At 43.3% G+C, this 18,386-nt stretch overlaps 1 protein-coding gene across 1 annotated transcript in view; it reads left to right on the forward strand.

Moving 5' to 3' along the window:
- The first annotated feature begins 530 nt into the window (after positions 1 to 530).
- ME1 (malic enzyme 1) overlaps positions 531 to 18,386 on the forward strand; it is a 257,621-nt gene continuing 239,765 nt past the window's right edge. The window contains exon 1 of the mRNA XM_074990961.1: positions 531 to 817. Coding sequence (XP_074847062.1) covers positions 773 to 817 — 45 coding nt within the window. The 5' untranslated portion in view covers positions 531 to 772. The remainder of the gene's footprint in view (positions 818 to 18,386) is intronic.

Below are 18,386 nucleotides of genomic sequence, written 5' to 3' on the forward strand. Positions count from 1 at the left end.
TAGAAGGTTACAGCATTTGATTTATCTAAAAAATGACACTCCATTATCATGTCACATTATGAAAGTGTGCATCAGTGAACAAAACCAACATTAGACTTGCAGGTACAATCCTCCCAAACATTGCAGGAGCAGCCCACAGATCATGTGGAAATGACAGTGGGTGCACTGGAGCTCTTGTAGGAGGGTACAAACCACTTTCCTGTATTTTGTCTATTCCCTTCTCCCAACCCCACCCCACCACACCGCCAAATCCCTCCTCCTTCAACACATACACCTCTAGCTCCTCATTCTCCCACCCCATTCATCTCATGGCCAACTCCTTCTCCTCACCCCACCCAGCCCCTCACATGGGCAGTCTCCCTCCTGGGGACACACCCTCATCCCCCCAAGCCCACGTGGCTAGTCCCTCTCCCTCGACCCCTCCAGCCAAGTTCCCGCAGGACACGCCCCCAGCCGCTTTTCCCCACTTCCTCAGGACCGCCCCCGGCGCCGGCCCCACGTGCCCGCTGAAACCCTCCGGCCGCTCGAGGGCCCGCCCCTCCGCCGCGGCCGGCAGGCTCAGAGCTGCTTTTCCGCTGATTCAGCGGCTCTTATGCCCCGCTGACCCGAGCTTGGAGGCGGCGGCAGCGGCAGCGGCAGCGGCGTCTCAGGACGCTTCCTCCGCCCCGCCCCGCCCCGCCCCCGCGGCCCCAGCCCGGCGGATTCTCGCCTCGGCAGCAGCTTGAGGAGGGACCGGCCCCGCCCGGCTCGGCTCGGCCCGGCGGCGCTCACCATGAAGAGGGGCTACGAGCTGACCCGCAACCCGCATCTCAACAAGGTACGGGCGCGGCGGGGGCCCGGCAGCGGCGCCTCTCCGGCCGCTCCGTCGGCGGCCCGCGGGAGCCCGGTCTCGGCCAGGCCTGGCACGGCGCAGCCCCTTGGGCCGCTGCCGCACCTGTTGCCCCGCAACGACGGGGAGAGCGGCGGGAGCCGGCTTCGCGGGCAGCGACCTGGCTTGGTACCGACCGGGGTAGGCGCGGCGGTGGTTGTCTTGCGGAGTCAGCACATGGCAGCAAAAGCTGCTGCTGCTGCTGCTAAGTTCCTGCAGCTCAGCTGTTGCCGTCCCTGTCACCCAGGCCGCTCGGTGGTGTCGCCTCCCCCTACGTGAACCTGTCGGTGCAAGTCACTTTACTCCTAGTGGCCCAGTTTGCCCATTGAGCAAATCCGGAGCTATTGCTACATAACCAGCAGAGCAGGCCTGGTGTTGGAAGACAGGGCGGGAAACGCCCATCGAAGTGGGTGTTGAGAAGTAGATGTTGGTAGAAAGGTGTTGATATTATGTTCCCATCCGACTGCTGTGTTTCCACATCCTTATTTTCTTGGCACGCCGCCCCCGCCCCCGCCCCCCCGTTCCTATTTTTGGTTAAGATGTCAGTGAGGAGATAAGTGTCCCTGCCACTGATCTCATTTGCCTACTGTTCCCCTTGGTCACTCACAGCAAATGCTGAACTAGGTGACAAAGTGCATTTAACTTTCATTTGGGTACGTTATTTCTCTGCTTTTGGTTGTTCTGTTCTGAATGCATTTATTCTAGTAAATATCTACAGTTGCATAGTTCAAATAAAAGGTACATTATTGGCAGAACAATCCATACGATTGTTGCCAAAGTATACAGAGGACAGAGGTAGGTATGATAAATTAAGTTTCTTGTATCAAGTCTAGATTAGGTCTTCACCTTCCTCCTGGTGAAGTAGTTTTTCCTCATATCCAACCTACACTTCTCCCTCTTTAGCTTCAGACCATTGCTCCTTGTTCTGCTGTCTGACACCACTGAGATCAGTTTTTCACCATCCTCTTTAGAACTCCTCTTCAGGAAGTTGAAGGCTTCTATCAAATCACCCCTCAGTCTTCTCGTCTGCAAACTAAATAAGCCCAAATCCCTCAGCCTCTCCTCGTAGATCATGTGCTCCAGCCTCTTAATCTTTTTCATTGCCCTCTGCTGAACCTGCTTCAGTGCATCCACATTCTTTATGTACCCGGGGCGGGGGGGGGGGCGGGCAGAACTGGATGCAATACTAGAAAAAATTGGAAGATACGGCCTCACCAGTGCCAAGTAGAAGGGAATAAACTTCTCTAGCTCTCCTTGAAATACTTGTCCTAATGCACCCCAACGTGCCATTAGCTTTCTTGGCTACAAGAGCACACTGTCGACTCATATCCAGCCTCTCGTCTACCGTAATCCCCCAGGTCCTTTCCTGCTGCACTGCTATTTAGCCTGTTGGTCCCCAGCCTGTAACGGTCCTTGGGATTCTTCCATCCCAAGTGCAGGACTCTGCACTTCTCCTTGTTGAACTTCATCAGATTTCTTTTGGCCCAATCCACCAGTTTGTCTAGGTTGCTCTGGACCTTATCCCTACCCTCCAGTGTATCTATGTGAACCCCTATTATAGTGCTGTCAGCAGATTTGCTGAGGATGCAATCCATCCCCTCATCCAGGTCATTAATAAAGTTTTTGAACAATAGTGGCCCTAGAACCAATCCTTTGGGTACTCCACTTGAAACCAGCAGTCAACTAGACATTAAGCCATTGACCACTACCCGTTGGGCCGGTCCATCAAGCCAGGTTTCTATCCATCTTACAGTCCATGTATCCAATCCATACCTTCTTATGGGCAAGCACGTTGTAGGAGGCTATATCAAAAAGCATAGTTAAAGTCAAGGTATATCGCATCCATTGACTTCCCTATGACCACAGAGCCAGTTAGTTCATCATAGAAGCTATTCAGATTGGTCAGGTGCGACTGGCCCTTAGTGAATCCATGTTGACACCTCTTGATAACTTTTCACTCTTCCAAGTGCCACAAAATCGATTCCTTGAGGATCTCCTCCATGATTTTTTGACGTACTGAGGTAAGGCTGACCAGTCTGTAGTTCCGTTTCTGCTTTTTCTTACTGCTGGAGCCTTCCACTGTAGCAGGGAAAGGTTGGTAGTAGGACACTATACTGCTAAAATTAATCTTGTAGATGAGGAAGGCACTGATTGGCTCTGTAGACAGTTGTGTATGGTGCCCTGGTAGTACCAAAGGTGTGTAGAAGCACTAACTTGCCTAAACACTGTCTTTTTGTCTACACTGCTGTTTATACTTGTGTCAGCAGGGTGTTCAGTGTTTGCTCTGTATGTTGCATAAGAGAAGATGTATGCTATATCTTTTATGAGGCCAAGTCCTGTGTTAATAAAGGTCTCTTCACTGTTAATTTTATTGTTCTGAGATGGAAGACTTGCATCCAGAATAGAAATCTTACCAGCTTTCTTTTATTTCTAGTGAAAAACAGATTTTTTTTATCTAGCACAGTATAACTCACTCATAGTTATGTCTGTCTGGAATGTTAAATGGATAATACACAACTAAAGTTACTTGCTACTTTTTGGCTTTCCTTGTGATATAAACCTCAAACCTGTAAACAGACATTCTGTTTGTAAAGTTATAAATACATCTCTCAATGAACTTTATATCTTACATTTAATAGCTTTAGAACAATGTAATGGGGATGACCACTTGCATAGGTTTTCATCTTTATCCAGTGAAGATGTTGACCAATATTGCTGCAGTAAACCATGATATAATGCTGTTCTGTTCTTACTGTATAATGTTTATTGCATTTGTGTTTCATAAAATATGGCCCATGTATCCCCATGAATCATTTTAATGTTATGCAAAATATATTTAACTTAAACTGTAGGAAAATAATACAATGAATCCAGACTCAGTAATTTCATAGGATAAGATCTATTAATTAACAATAACTAGAATTAAGCTCTTTATTAAAAATGTTTTTGTTAAAAAATGGGACTATTAGTGCTCTTTTAATGTCTTTCTTAGCTAATGTTTTGTTGCTTGTTGATAATGAAAATTGACAGCTTTGAGACCAGATCAGAATGTCAAATACTGTATTAGCCATATCAGCTAACAAAAAAGTCTAATAAAGTATGTGAAATTAGGTGTTTAACTTTAATGCAATTATATCAGAAAAAAGTATGTTTTCTAGAATATGACCAGGTAAACAAACAACTTTTTATTTTTACCTAGTTTCTTATTGCCATAATTTCTGAGCCTCTCTCCATCCTCTTTAGAGCCCCCCTTCAGGAAGTTGAAGGCTGCTCTCAAATCACCCCTCACTCTGCTGCAAACTAAATACATCCAAATGCCAGAGCCTCTCATTGTAGACCATGTGTTCCAGCCCCCTAATCATTTTCATTGCCCTCCACTGGACCTGCTCCAGTGCATTCACGTCCTTTCTATACTGGGGAGATAAAACTGGAAGGGACCTCAAATCCGGTGTCCTGCCCTCTTGGTAGGACCACCCACCCTCCCTGATGTTATTTTGTAACCTATTTTCTCCAGACTCCTAAATGGCCTCATCAAGGATGGAGATCATAACTCTGAGTTTAGCAGGGCAATGCTCAAAACACTGAGCTCTCCCTTCCCCATGCCCTTACTCCTCTCCCAAATACATCTCATCCCTTCTCCTCCCACTCCTTCTCTCCCAGATCTTATTGAACACCACAAATCAGCTATTCGTGGTGCTCCAGAAATATTAGGAGGTTAGGGGAGGAGTTGGTTAGTGGGACCACCAGCAGATGAGAAGAACAGGGAGAAGGGTCGCAAAACAGCAGGGGAGAGCTTGGGTGTTGAGCAGCTATTAATTTTTCCCTGTTTTGCTCCAGCACCAGAGCACACACGAAGTCATTGCTTATAGGTGTGTTTCTTCTATCAAAGGAAACTGTACTGTGGCTGAAAACTCTTCAAAATGCTTTTTCTTCTGTCTCCTCCAAGCATTACCTCTGTCTTGCTTGGTGTGAGTTTCAGTCAGATGTTTTTCAGTCATAAAGTGATTTTTGTGTAAGCACTGGGTTATTTGTTATTAGTGGTGTAATTGATGAAGTGGAGCTGTACTCTATCTGCACAGTGCTGATATGAGGTCATGTCATCTCACCAGTTCACCTTACAGTTGCATGTGATGTTGAATAGAAACTGGAGAGACAACTGATCCTTGTGGAACTCTACAAATGGCCTGTCAAGTGATGGAAGTGCTGTGGGAAGGACTTAAACTATTCAGTGCAGGTTTTTGAACCCATTCCACTTCTCAGGAGGCAGTATCTTACGGCTAACTGTATAATATACTGCAGTGAGGCCTTGGAGGATGAAAATGGATGCCCGCCCACCGTCTGTTGGCAGCAGGACATCTTCCATCAGTGCTACAAAAGTGGTTTCTGTCTCATGTCCTAGCCTGGTTCAAGATTGTGCCTGATCAAGGACATTAGCTTAAATGTAGTGTACTTGTGGTTGGCCTTTGGCTATTACCTCTGAATCTGCTCTAACCTTCTCTGAGGTTTGATACTGTTTGATTGTTAGCTAGAACTGATTAATCCAGTGTGTGTTTCTTTAGTGTTCTATCTGTAAATTTGAAGAAGGAAGGGATGAGGACTCTTTTTGGTTATCTTAGTCATAAGTGGTACCACTCAGCTCCCATCAGCTCATGGGAATAAAGGGACTTAGAAGTAGGCAGGGTCCTTTCGAAAAGGAGCCCCGTCTGGACAAGACGCACGGTGGCAATCCGCGTCAATTTCGAAGTGCCGCTGCTGCCCACATGCTAATGAAGCGCTGAATATGCATTTCAGCGCTTCATTAGTAAACTTCAAAATGGCCATTTGCGTGGCCATTTTGAAGTTTGGGGCTAGTGTAGACACGGCCGTGGATATGCACCACTGATAGAAACTCTTACTTCTCATGTGAGTGGCTGTGGGTACTCTGGTTACCAATCAGCTGGGTGGCACCTGAATCTCTTCTTAGCAGCTGCCCAAGAGCTCAGCTTATAGAGAACACTGATGTGCTCCAAGTAAACTGTACTTTTGTTCACTGAGACCTGAAGAAAAGCTTTGTTTAACTGTAAAGTGTCTCGCTTTCACCTATAGAAGTTGGTCCAGTAAAAGCTATTCTACCACTACATTGTTATTCCAAAATGCTGTCTAAAACATTTTGCTATAAAAATGAAAAGTCCTCTAGCACCATATAGACTAACAGATTTTTGGAGCATAAGCTTTCTTGGGCAAAGACCCGCTTTGTCAGATCCATTTTGCTATAGGCTTTTAATTTTACTCCCTATGGGATTGTCTTCTTAGTAAAACTAACACAGTATGTCTTGTAACATCTCTTATCTTCAAGTGCAGGAAGCTGCATCCTAGCAGCTTTTTCCTTTTAATGTGAATAAGAAATATGACATTCTTGGAAATGGTAACATGCTGAAGCAGCATAATTTTCAATGCTAGTAAACAACAGTATCTTGTGTATAATGATAACATTTATTGAATGAGACTCTTTTTTCTCTAGCAGCTGTAAATTATGTGTTCTTATAACGGGAGTTGTGTATGTGATGGTATTCCACTTGTTTTTGTCAGATAATATATATATTGTCAAGTATCAGAGGGGTAGCTGTGTTAGTCTGGATCTGTAGCAGCAACGAAGGGTCCTGTGGCACCTTATAGACTAACAGAAAAGTTTAGAGCATGAGCTTTCGTGAGTTAACTCACTTCTTCAGATGCTAAGAAGTGAAGAATGCTGAAGAAGTGAGTTAACTCACGAAAGCTCATGCTCTAAACTTTTCTGTTAGTCTATAAGGTGCCACAGGACCCTTCGTTGCTAATATATATATTGTCTAATCTGAGCTTGAAGAGTAGAAAGAAACTTTGTCTTTCTGAGGACACAGATTTTGAATGTTTGTCCTCAATCCTGCTAGCTCAGGAGCTGAACATGGGACTCTATTTATTTGAGCAGAAATCTCGCTTTCAGTTAAGGAAATCTGGGAGCTAATGTAACCTTTGGAAACAGTAATATGCCTAACTGGTTAGAGACCTCCTCTGTTGTACCGTTTTTTTGGAATAAAGTCTGGATACTGTATGTGAAGCAACAAAGGTTAATTACAACCAGCTGGCGGAGTGATTCTGAGCTTGGTTGAGTTTCTGAATGTACTGACAGGCATCAAGTTGTGATTGGTGATATAGAGATCTCATAGACAGGAAAGGGTGGGAGCAAACAGTAAGGAAATGAGCATAATCAATGAACAATCCATGTGAATAACAAACAATCTGGGAGTTACAAAGAGTTTCTGTGCACAGTTTACAGAACCTTTTATCTACAAACAAGTCCTTTGAAGAATGCAGTCCCCAACATCGATGTGTAAAGTGATATCTCATCTGTAATACACTGATGTGTAGAGCGGCGATGTCTCGTCTGGTATCCTGATGTAATCTTCATAGGGACATGAGCATTCGTGTTATCTCTACAGAATCGAAGCAAGTAGGCAATACAGGATCAAAGCAGAAGTTAGTGGAAGAATCGTGTCAGTTGCCCTTTTACTATAGTCCAATTACCCTCCCCACAGGGTCCCTTCCTGGAATGCGGCTGCCTAGGGACTTGTACATCAACTGGGATGCCCTCCCCAGATGGCAGGGGTTGCGGGGAGCTTACCAGATTCCGTTTTGGAACAGTGGTTCTTAGCAAATATCATGGCCTACTTCAAATTCTTATCCTATACTTTTTGTTTTTAATTTTATAAAATAATTATTTGGGAAGAGTACCTTCAAAGCCTTGTGAGCAGTTTGGGAAATCTATTAACTAAGATAACCTCAAGGCTGAGGCAAGAACAGTGTACAGTAAACTCTTTCATATCTGACATTCTCAAGTAACCGGCATTTCAACCATAAGTAAATTTTAGTTTTATTTTCCGTAAGTACTGCATAGTGAAAGTAAGTACAAATACAGCAAATACAGTAGAAGTTTACAGTGTACCATACTACTGTTGTTGGTAAATAAAGTACTCTGCATACATTTTTGTTTGTTTCTTAATACCTAATCTTGTTTTTCTTTAATGTTATGCATTGCTAGGTTACCATGCATACCTCTCTATTACCCCGTATCTTTGAATATCCGGTAACCTCCTAGTCCCAGGGCTGCCAGATATGAAAGAGTTTACTGTAGTGTGTCCATCTGTCCGTCCATTTGATAGATAAACAACTTACTTTTAAAAAGAATGCCTTGACTTTGCATCATTGATTTCACCTCTAATTGGAAACTGATTTTCAAGGCTTTGAAATTTGCGACCTCTCATCAAAAAAAGCAAGTATACTAACTTCATACATGCAATAGATCAAATCAGCAGTGTTTGTTAGGTGTATGAGATCAGATTGACATTTATGTAACAATTAAGAAATGTGTTTTGCTTAAAATTTCTTATACGATCTACCATAAATGCATTACTCTTGATAAAAACTTTATCAGAACCATCCATCTCGTTCACTGAAACTGGAAATTGTGGTAGCTGTTTTGGGCAGAGTTGGAGTTTGGCTATGCTTGCCTTTATGCACAGTGCTACAGCTGTACAGTTGTGTTGGTACAGTAGTTCAGTGAAGTTTCTTCTATGCTGATAAGAGTTTTCCTCATAGCCATAGTTAATCCAACCTCCTGAGAGACATAGCGCTGTCTGCATGGGCCTCATATGGATTTTTCACACTCCTGTGCAGTGTAGTTATGCCAATATAGCATAGACCTGGCCTAAAGAAAATTCTGTTCAGTGTTAACTTTAGATCAGTTAAGGATTTGGTGCATGCTCTGCTCATCATCTTTATAAGCACAGTTAAGTATAAAAGAGTGATCCAAATATCACTAGCTCAGTTTTTAAATGATATATTATGTTTTTTTTTTAATGCTCTGCAGTCTCCAAGAAGGAGAATTCTGCTACACGATACATTTGGCAATACGTTCTTGGAAAAGAGCTCTGATTCTTTGATTTATGTTGTTTAAAGTACCTTGCCAAATAGTATGTATGAATAAAAACACTGGAGATAAAAATCGGTCTGTTTCCAGTTATCAGTGCTATACTATAACAAAAAGAGATCATTGATATTAATACTATGTTAATACTTCATGTGATTTAATTTAGAGTCTATTAGAAGTGCTGGTCTGTATCAATCCATCACTCAGTGCAGTTACATCAGTAATGAAATTGGAGCATTAACTTTAATTTTGTTTTGTTTTGAAGTGTTTCCCCTGCTTCACAGTGATTTCAGCTGAAAGTTTCACACTGAATACTTCCAGATCATAGTAGAAGAAGCTTAACGTTTAAAATTTTACCTCAGTCCAAGTAAATATGGAAAAGGTGCCAAATATGTCAATATTAATATTGTACACATGTCTCTGCTAATGGCCCTCGGGAAGTTAATAAAACATGATCACCTTGAGTGAAGAGACAAAAGAACTGTTAAATGCCATGCTCAGGAGACACATTTGGAAGGGGATATACTTGTTAATGATCAAGTAGGCTTGATCAAGTTGCGTTTGTGAAAGTGAATATTTTTCCTGGCGAGGGTAGGGATGTGTTTGTGTGCACTTGTAAGCATATACATCCTTTTACAAAATCGGATATTTATGCATGTGTGTGGGTCACCTGCATTTAATGGGTTATGCCTACAAATTCACTCTCTTGTCGCTTTCCAAAACACAATCATCATCCTATCTAGAAAAATAGCAAGACTAAGCCCAGTTCAAGAAAACCAAGTAGAGAAAACCCTGGAGTTACCCAGGGGCTGTGTTTCTCCAACTCCCGCATAACTTGAATTTTCGTGCAAGTCAAGGGCTCCCTGGGCTTGCAGGAGCTGGGAAACTGACCAGCCCAGAAGGACTTGTCTGTTTCCTGGCTCCCAGAGTGGTGGGGAGCTGAGAACCAGGAGGCAGCCTGGTTCCCTTCTCCCCTCTGCTTGTGGGACTCAGGAAATTGACCAGCTGGTCAGTTTCCCAGATCCCACAAGTGATGAGGAGCTGGGAATCAGTCAGTAGCTAGCAGAGAGGGGAAACTGACCAGGGCAGCAGCCTTGTTCAGTTTCCTGACTCCAGCCAGTAGAGGGGGGCTAAGAACCAGGGGCAGCCCTGGCTTCTGGCTTCCTTCTGCTCTGTGGAGCCAGGAAACTAACGAGGGCTGCTTCTCTGCTCAGTCTTCTAGCTCTGCAAGTGGAGAGGAGCCAGACTGCTGCCGGGTTCCCAGCTCCCCGCCACTCCAGAGACTGGAAAACAGTTCCTGTCAGGGGCGGCAGTCTCATTTGCAGCTGCTGCCCTTGACAGCAGTGACTGCCACCCCGACGGGAGCAGGAGACCGCTTCTGTCAGGGGTAGTAGGAGTCAGGCTGCTGCCCCTGACAGGAGTGGTTTCCTTGCTAAGATCAGGGATGGCAGCCTGACTCCTGGCTGCCACCCTGACAGTGACAAATGTAATGAAGGAAGCTAAATTTTAGAAGAAAAAAACCCAAAGGGGATAAAAGTTGTGGGAAGAAAACCAGTGTCAGGTAGAACATGTGTAAGCCAAAGGCATTGAGACCACTGACAAGGAAGAGTAAAGGCTGTTCTAGAGCATTAGCTCATGCTGTAGAGGCACGTGGCTTTAGCTCTTAAAGGTCACATGTTTGGCCCCTCCTGCTGACATCGAGTCTTCTGGCCTTACACATGGATATTGGAAGAGATTCATCAAGATACAGAAGGAAAAGTCAAGGTTTAAATGAAGGGATTGCGTTTTGCTTTTGTGATATAATGGTGGTTTGGCTGTTTCTAGTGACAAGACAAATCTGAAAATTATCCCTCTTTGGACAATGTTATCTAGCCCTGCTGGAATGTGCAAACACAAAAACATTAATGGGAATGTAAACTGAAACAGATCGTGTTGCTACTCGCAACTTAAAAATAAGTTTGGCCAAGAGTAGAAGAATCAGGTCCAGGTTTTAAAATAATTTAACGCCAGTGATTTCATTGGGGATATTGCTATTTTAGCCAATTTCTATTCACATGGCTTCATTGATTTTTGTTGTTGTTTTTTAAGGTGAGAGAGACAAATTTGGAGGAATGCTGATGAATGTTTTGTTGGTGAAAAGAGACAAGCTCTTTAGACCTGAGGAAATGCTCTCTGTACCTTGAAAGCTTGTCTCTCTTTATTGCATCAGTATTTGTTAATGAAAGATGTTACGTCACTTACCGTCTCTTATGCTCTCAATCATATTCTGGGACCAGTACAGCTTCAATAACACTTTTAAAGAAGTGACTTTTTTTTTTTTTTTGTAATATCAGGAATGTTGAGACAGGATTTCCCTGGAGTTCTCCTTTCTCAGTCCTTAATGGAATTGGATGTTGAAGCTTACAAAAGAAATCTTCAGACTGCACAACACTTATGTTTTAGAAGATTAAATAAATGTTTGATTTTTTTTGTATTTTTTAAAAAAAATCCCTTTGTAGCAATAAATTGACAAATATTCAGAACAATGGGCATCTGTTTTTTGTTAGTTAATGTCAGATTGTGAACTGTTGGGCTTAAAACATAACTGATTTCATTTTTGTGTATTGGAGACTACCAAATCTGTGTATTAAAGTGATAAGATATTGGTCAGCTCAACAAAACAAAAACAGTTTGTACATGAAATAAAAATAAGATTTTACAGATATCTAAGAGACGCTATTTTTCTTGTCAAAACAAAAAGCAGTCAAGTAGCACTTTAAAGACTAGCAAAATGGTTTATTAGGTGAGCTTTCGTGGGACAGACCCACTTCTTCAGACCATATCCAGACCAGAACACACTCAATATTTAAGACACGGAGAACCAAAAACAGTAAGCAAGGAGGACAAATCAGAAAAAGATAATCAAGGTGAGCAAATCAGAGAGTGGAGGGGTGGGGGGGGAAGATCAAGAATTAGATTGAGTTAAGTATGCAGACAAGCCCCTATAGTGACTCAGAAAGTTCATATCCCGATTTAAACCATGTGTTAATGTTCCGAATTTGAATATAAATGTCAATTCGGAGGCAGCCAGACAACTCTCCAATACCACGTTTTACAGACCTCTCTCCGCTGATCCCACTTTGGAATTCCAAAGGAAATTACAACAACTACTGAAGGAACTCCCTGCTGCTACTTGGGACCTCATTAACTCAGACACACCACCTAAGCCGCAGCCTGGATTATTCTATTTACTTCCCAAAATCCACAAACCTGGAAACCCTGGACTCCCTATCATCTCAGGTATTGGCACCCTTACCACTGGACTATCCAGTTACGTGGACTCCCTCCTCAAACCCTATGCCACCAATGCTCCCAGCTATATCTGAGATACCACCAACTTCCTGAGGAAATTACAAAACATTGGAAAAGTTCCTGATAACGCCATCCTTGCCACAATGGGTGTAGAGGCTCTGTACACTAATATTCCACATAAAGACGGATTACAAGCAATCAGGAACACCATCCCTGATGCCACCACAGCCAATCTGGTGTCTGACTTCTGTCACTTTGTTCTCACACGCAATCATTTCCATTTTGGGGACAATTTACGCCTCCAGATTAGTGGAACTGCTATGGGCACCCGCATGGCCCCACGATATGCTAATATATTTATGGCTGACCTGGAACAACGATTTCTCAGCTCTCGTCCCCTATTACCACTCCTCTACTTAAGATACATTTATGTCATCTTTATGATTTGGACCCATGGTACAGAGGCTCTAGAAGAATTCCACAGAGACTTTAACAATCTACACCCCACCATCAACTTATGCCTCGATTACAACATGCAAGAGATACATTTCCTGGACACTACAGTACTAATCAAGGATGGCCTGATCAGTACCATACTGTACCGAAAACCTACTGATCGCTATACTTATCTACACCCTTCTAGTTTCCATCCAGCACACTTGACTAGATCCATTGTTTACAGTCAAGCTCTTAGGTATAATCGCATTTGCTCTGATCCAACTGACAGAGACCAAAAACTAGAAGAACTTTACCAAATATTCATAAACCTGAATTACACACCAGGAGAAGTAAAAAAACAAATCGACAGGGCCAGACACATACCCAGAAAGCAGCTACTCCAAGATCAGCCCAAAAAAGCCAAGAACAGAACACCACTGGTCGTCACTTACAGCCCCCAACTCAGACCACTGCAATGAATTATGAAAGACCTACAACCTATTCTTAATCAGGATGCTACACTCCAGAAGACCCTGCGTGACATGCCTGTTCTCTCCTACAGACAACCTCCCAACCTCATGAGGATCCTCACTAACAGCCACAGTGTATACCCTAGGAATACACACAAGTCCTGGAACCTTTCCCTGCAACAAAGCCCGCTGCCAGCTTTGTCCACATATCTTCTCTGGAAATACCATTACTGGACCTAACCAGGTTACTCACAGAATCATGGGCACTTTCTCATGCTCCTCTACTAACATCATATATGCCATCACGTGTCAACAATGCCCAGATGCTTTGTGTATTGGACAGACTTCTAACTCCCTTAGACAAAGGGTCAACGGGCACAAAACAGACATTAAAACACTCCAGATCCACAAACCAGTTAGTCAACATTTTAATGGAATGGGCCATTCTGTCAATGACCTCAAGGTATGTGTGTTACTGAAAAGAAATTATCGCTCTTTTGTAGAAAGGGAAGCAGACGAATTGACATTTATATTTAAATTCGGAATATTAACACATGGTTTAAATTGGGATGTGAACTTTCTGAGTCACTATAGGGGCTTGTCTGCATACTTAACTCAATCTAATTCTTGATCTTTCCTCCCCACCCCTCCACTCTCTGATTTGCTCACCTTGATTATGTTTTTCTGATTTGTCCTCCTTGCTTACTGTTTTTGGTTCTCTGTGTCTTAAATATTGAGTCTGTTCTGGTCTGGATATGGTCCGAAGAAGTGGGTCTGTCCCATGAAAGCTCACCTAATAAACTATTTTGCTAGTCTTTAAAGTGCTACTTGACTGCTTTTTGTTTTGATAGTGTATAGACTAGCACGGCTTACTCTCTGTTACTATTTGTCTTGTGTAGCTCTAAATTAGGTCAGTGTTTTACAGCTTTTACAAAACAGGGAAATGTAGGAAACTGGGACCTAGCTACAAGAAAATGATTTTTTTGCATATTGGACATCTATTTAAAGTAGTGAGTTACGAAGATTAATATTTTTTTTTGTTTTGTTTTTTGTTTTCTTTTTTTAAAGCCATGAGAATACGTAATCGAAGCTGACCTCTTTCATAACAGAAGCCATTGTACCTTACCCAGCAATTTTTTCATTGAAACCATAACTTTGATTTGGATTATATCTTTTTAGAAAGACACCATGTCTATGTCTGTTTCAGGACTTCAAGCCAGCACATTTCTAGGTAACTTGTTCTTAGGGTAATTCCACTTTGGTGTTTAAAACAGGTACATTATTTTTGTCTCAAATTGCCTAGCTTCAGCCTCCAGTCATTAGCTCTTTTAATACCTTGTCTCTTACGTTCGACATTTGCTGTCAGAATCTCTCTTTGACCTCTTCAGCTTCTGTTGAATAAATGAAATAGATCATATTATAGTGCAGACAGAGCCTTAGAAAACAAAGTCAATATTAAGGCATTTAGCTCAGTTTTACAATGTGACGGTCTTCACTGCAAATACCATTATTAGGTCAGTTTTAAGGAGCACTAAAGCTGACATTCTTTTGTTGAACATCCGTTGCAGCATAATGCCAAGTTTTAATTTAAAAGGTTGAATTAATGCTAATGTGGAAACAGCATTTCTTTAAATTGATTTTACTGACCTCCAGAGGCATCCCACAATGCCCAGTATGTGTATGTTCTGTGCACTTTCACCTCCTCTGCTCTCCAGGTATGCAGAAAGTAGGAAACAGGATTTGAATTCATTTTTTTTTTTTTTTATGAATAGCATGATGATCGCATCTAGCCATGAAAGAAAGTCCCAGCATGAAGCCATCAGGAGAGCCAGGATTGCATTTTGGCTGGTGGGCTAGCCCCTGCCCCACCACACCAAGTGGCAGCTTGGTTACAGGGACCAGACGGCAGCATATGCTGTCCTGTGCATGTTGAAGGTAGCCTACCCCAAGAGGCGCAATGCAGTTGGGGGTCTAGCCTCTCCCACACCACATGGTTAGTTTCCCCCCACCCCCCAGCAGGAAATATTTTCAGGGGCTGGTGCCAGGAGATGGCTCCCTTTGCAGCAAATATTATTTGGGGCTGGTTGGCCCCTGTGAGGCAAGACACTCCGGGGGAGGCGACTAATGAAAAAACAGGTGAGTGCACCATGTCAACTGGTCCCTTTGCTGATATTTTTGTGGGGCTGGGCTGTTTGCCCCCAGGCCCTGATATACTACTCTCCCCTCCCAAAGCGTGTGGCTCGGGGGAGCCACAGCCTTTGCAGTGACCTGCTAGTTGTATTTATTTTCATTGGGGGAAAAGTAACTGAGCGACCTGTTGACATGGCACAGTCAGCTGGGTGCTTCTGCAGCTCTCTTCCTAGTCACATGGAGCCAGTTTGTTCCACCTGAGCATCATGGGTACAGTCAGCTGGTTGCTCCCAGTGCTCATTTGTAAAGGCTTCAGGTTCTGAAGCCCGCCACCTCTTTGGCATTTTTTTCTTTCTCCTTGGGATTCCCTACTTTCTTTCGTTGTGAATAATATTAAGTCTTCCCTATTCACGTGGATCTTCCACTGTTCACATGGATCTTTCACATTGATCTTCACATGGTCTTCCACAGTTTCTTTCACTGGGGGTGGGGGTGGGGCTAGCTGAGCAGCCTGTTAACATAGTCAGTCACCTTCTGAAGCCCACCTGTTTGGTTTTCTTTCACCTGGGATTCCCTACTTTTCCTTCTTTCCTTCTGAAAAATGGCTATTTGCTTTCAGTGTTCGCGCTCAGGGGGAGTGAGGGAATAAGAGCAGATGAAAGTGGGTTCTCTCAGGTCATGTTTGGTTAGAAAGTCCGTAATGGGGATGACTCAAGAATTTTTCTCATAGGAGAAAGACTTCTGAAAAATGGCCATTTGTTTTCAAAGGGAGGGGAATGAGGGCTATGCATTGTGGAAATGTTTTCTCCTTGATGGAGCTCCAATTTTGTATCTCTGGTAGTTAGCTCAGGAGGCCAGGGATGACTTTATCAAGTATGAACCAATGACTGAGTTTGCTGACTGACTACCCTGTAAGATCAAAACCAATTCCAGATGATTTTTGCAGGAAGGCAGGTTACTTACCTGGCCATGCTGTGGACTCATTAGATATAGCGTTGCTTATGTTTTCAACAAAGTTCATTCAGTGGAGGGAATCCTGGTTACACTTCTCATATTTCTCTGGCAAAGTTCACAATACTAAGAAAGACCTCCCATCAGCTAACTTGCACCTCTTTAGTCAGAAAATGCATGATTCCTTAATGCCGTAAAGGATTCTAAAGCCACATCAAAATTTTCTGTACATCTGAACACCAGCATCTGAGACAGAGAGAGCGCTTTATCATCTGTTCCAGTAACAATGCTGTAAGGGTCCACAACATACCAACCACTGTACTCAGGAACTTCCTCAAAAATGCTGTAACGCCCACAGAACCCATCCACCTACACTGATAGCCCAGTCATCTGTGCGACACACCCATTCGTTCTGGGTAGCAGTCAACCATGCCATACGCCAATAGCTCTACCGCCTTTGGGGGCCACGTCAAACTTTCTGCCAGTGTTGAAAGCTATAACAGTGGACAGTTGGGTCCTAGATGTTGTCCAGATTATCTTTTTCACAAAGTTTATGGTGACAGCCCCACCACAATCCACATGCATGAAGCAAGGTAGAGATGGTATCTCTTGCAGATGGAATCCATGAAAGCAATTCTAGCAGCCTTTCAGACCACAGAGTTTTATTCACGTTGTTTCCTGGTACCCAAAAATGGAGGATGGAGACTGATCTTGGATCTCCAAAGCCTCAGCTGTTCAGTTTCCAAACCAAGATTCTACATGGTCATGCTTACAGCAGTCATTCCCTCCCTAGCAAAAGGCACATGGTTTACAGTTCTTAATGTGCAGGATGGCTATTTATACACATCCAACTCACAGAAGGTTCCTCAGGTTCAAAATGGGACCTTGACTTTTTCAATACAGGGTTCTCCTGTTCAGACTTATCATTGCCCGGCAAGTAATTATACGAGTTTTCTCTGTGGTGAAAGCTCGTTTCTAATGTCGGAGTGCTCATTTTTCTTTACCGCAGTTTCCACATGCTTCAAACTGATGTCTTGTTTTTGTGATGACAGAGCACGAGTGCAAGAGTGTTTCCTAGCAGTATAAGGTGTTCTTTTAAATAGCAGAAAAAACTCCATGAACATGCTTGTATCTAGTCATATGGTTGTGCTTCACTTCCTGGGCTGTGGAGTAAGTCCTTGTCCCTGAAGCTGTGGGCATCCCTCTGCTCTTGAATTATTTCTGCTGTGTTTTTGGAATTTGGGACTTGCCTTCAGTTTCATTAAAGTTCATAAAGCTGCCATTAGCACCATAATTTGGTTTTTAACTCCCTTTTATTTGAATGGCATGGCTCTGGAAGGGCCTTCTACTGAAATACCCGCCTGCCTTCTACTGAAATACCCACCTATTCAGGCTATCATTCCTCAGTTGGCTTCAACCTAATTCTCACCTTAACATCTGCCTTCTTTAAATGTATGGCCACATCCTCTCTGTCACTACTCCCCATGAAAATTCCTTTACTCGATTCCATTACAGCAGCTAGAAGAGTTGGCAAACTGAGAGACATGATGGCTAGCCTCCCTTTCACCATTTTTCATAAGGGCAGGATCTCTTCACCCCAACTTCCTATCCAAGGTGGTTTCCCAGTTTCACTTTTTTCAATCCATACACTTGCCTGTCGTCTTCCCCACAAGTCTCATGCCTCTAATGAGGAGTGGTGACATCATTTAGTAGACGGTCTCAGGGCCATGGCTTTTCATCTTGTATGGACAAAGCCATTTGAAAAATCTCCAACTATTCAGAGTCTTAGTGGAAAACTGAGAGGCCAAAGCATTTACATACAGAGAATCTCAAAGTGGGCCTGGGGGCACATTAATGCACTGCCACCAATTATCGGGATGATCTGCAGCAGATAGGATTCGAGTCCTTTTCCCAAGATTGTGAGCATCCATTCACTGCTGCGCTCCAAAATGTGCCCTGCACAGACTTATGCAAGATGGTCATATGGCATTTGGTACACACCTTTTCTGTGCACCATGCTCTGCATAATTGTTTGAACATGTTTGCTTAGAGCAGTAATCCCCTGTTCTGCATTCCTGTCACTTTCCTGGCAACCTTCTGCCACACAGGTATTGCTTATTAATCAGAATCAGTGGAATACAATGGGGACCATCACTCAAGAAAGTGAGAGTACTTACCTGTATCTGAAGATTCTTTGAGATGTGTGGTACCTGTCTCTAGTCAAAAGCCACCTTCCTTCTCTCTGCTGCTGCAGATGAGGTAGGTCTTTGGGGGAGGAGGCATTGGAGACATTTGT

Source organism: Carettochelys insculpta, chromosome 3, assembly GCF_033958435.1.
Source record: "Carettochelys insculpta isolate YL-2023 chromosome 3, ASM3395843v1, whole genome shotgun sequence".
Taxonomy (NCBI): Eukaryota; Metazoa; Chordata; order Testudines; family Carettochelyidae; genus Carettochelys; species Carettochelys insculpta.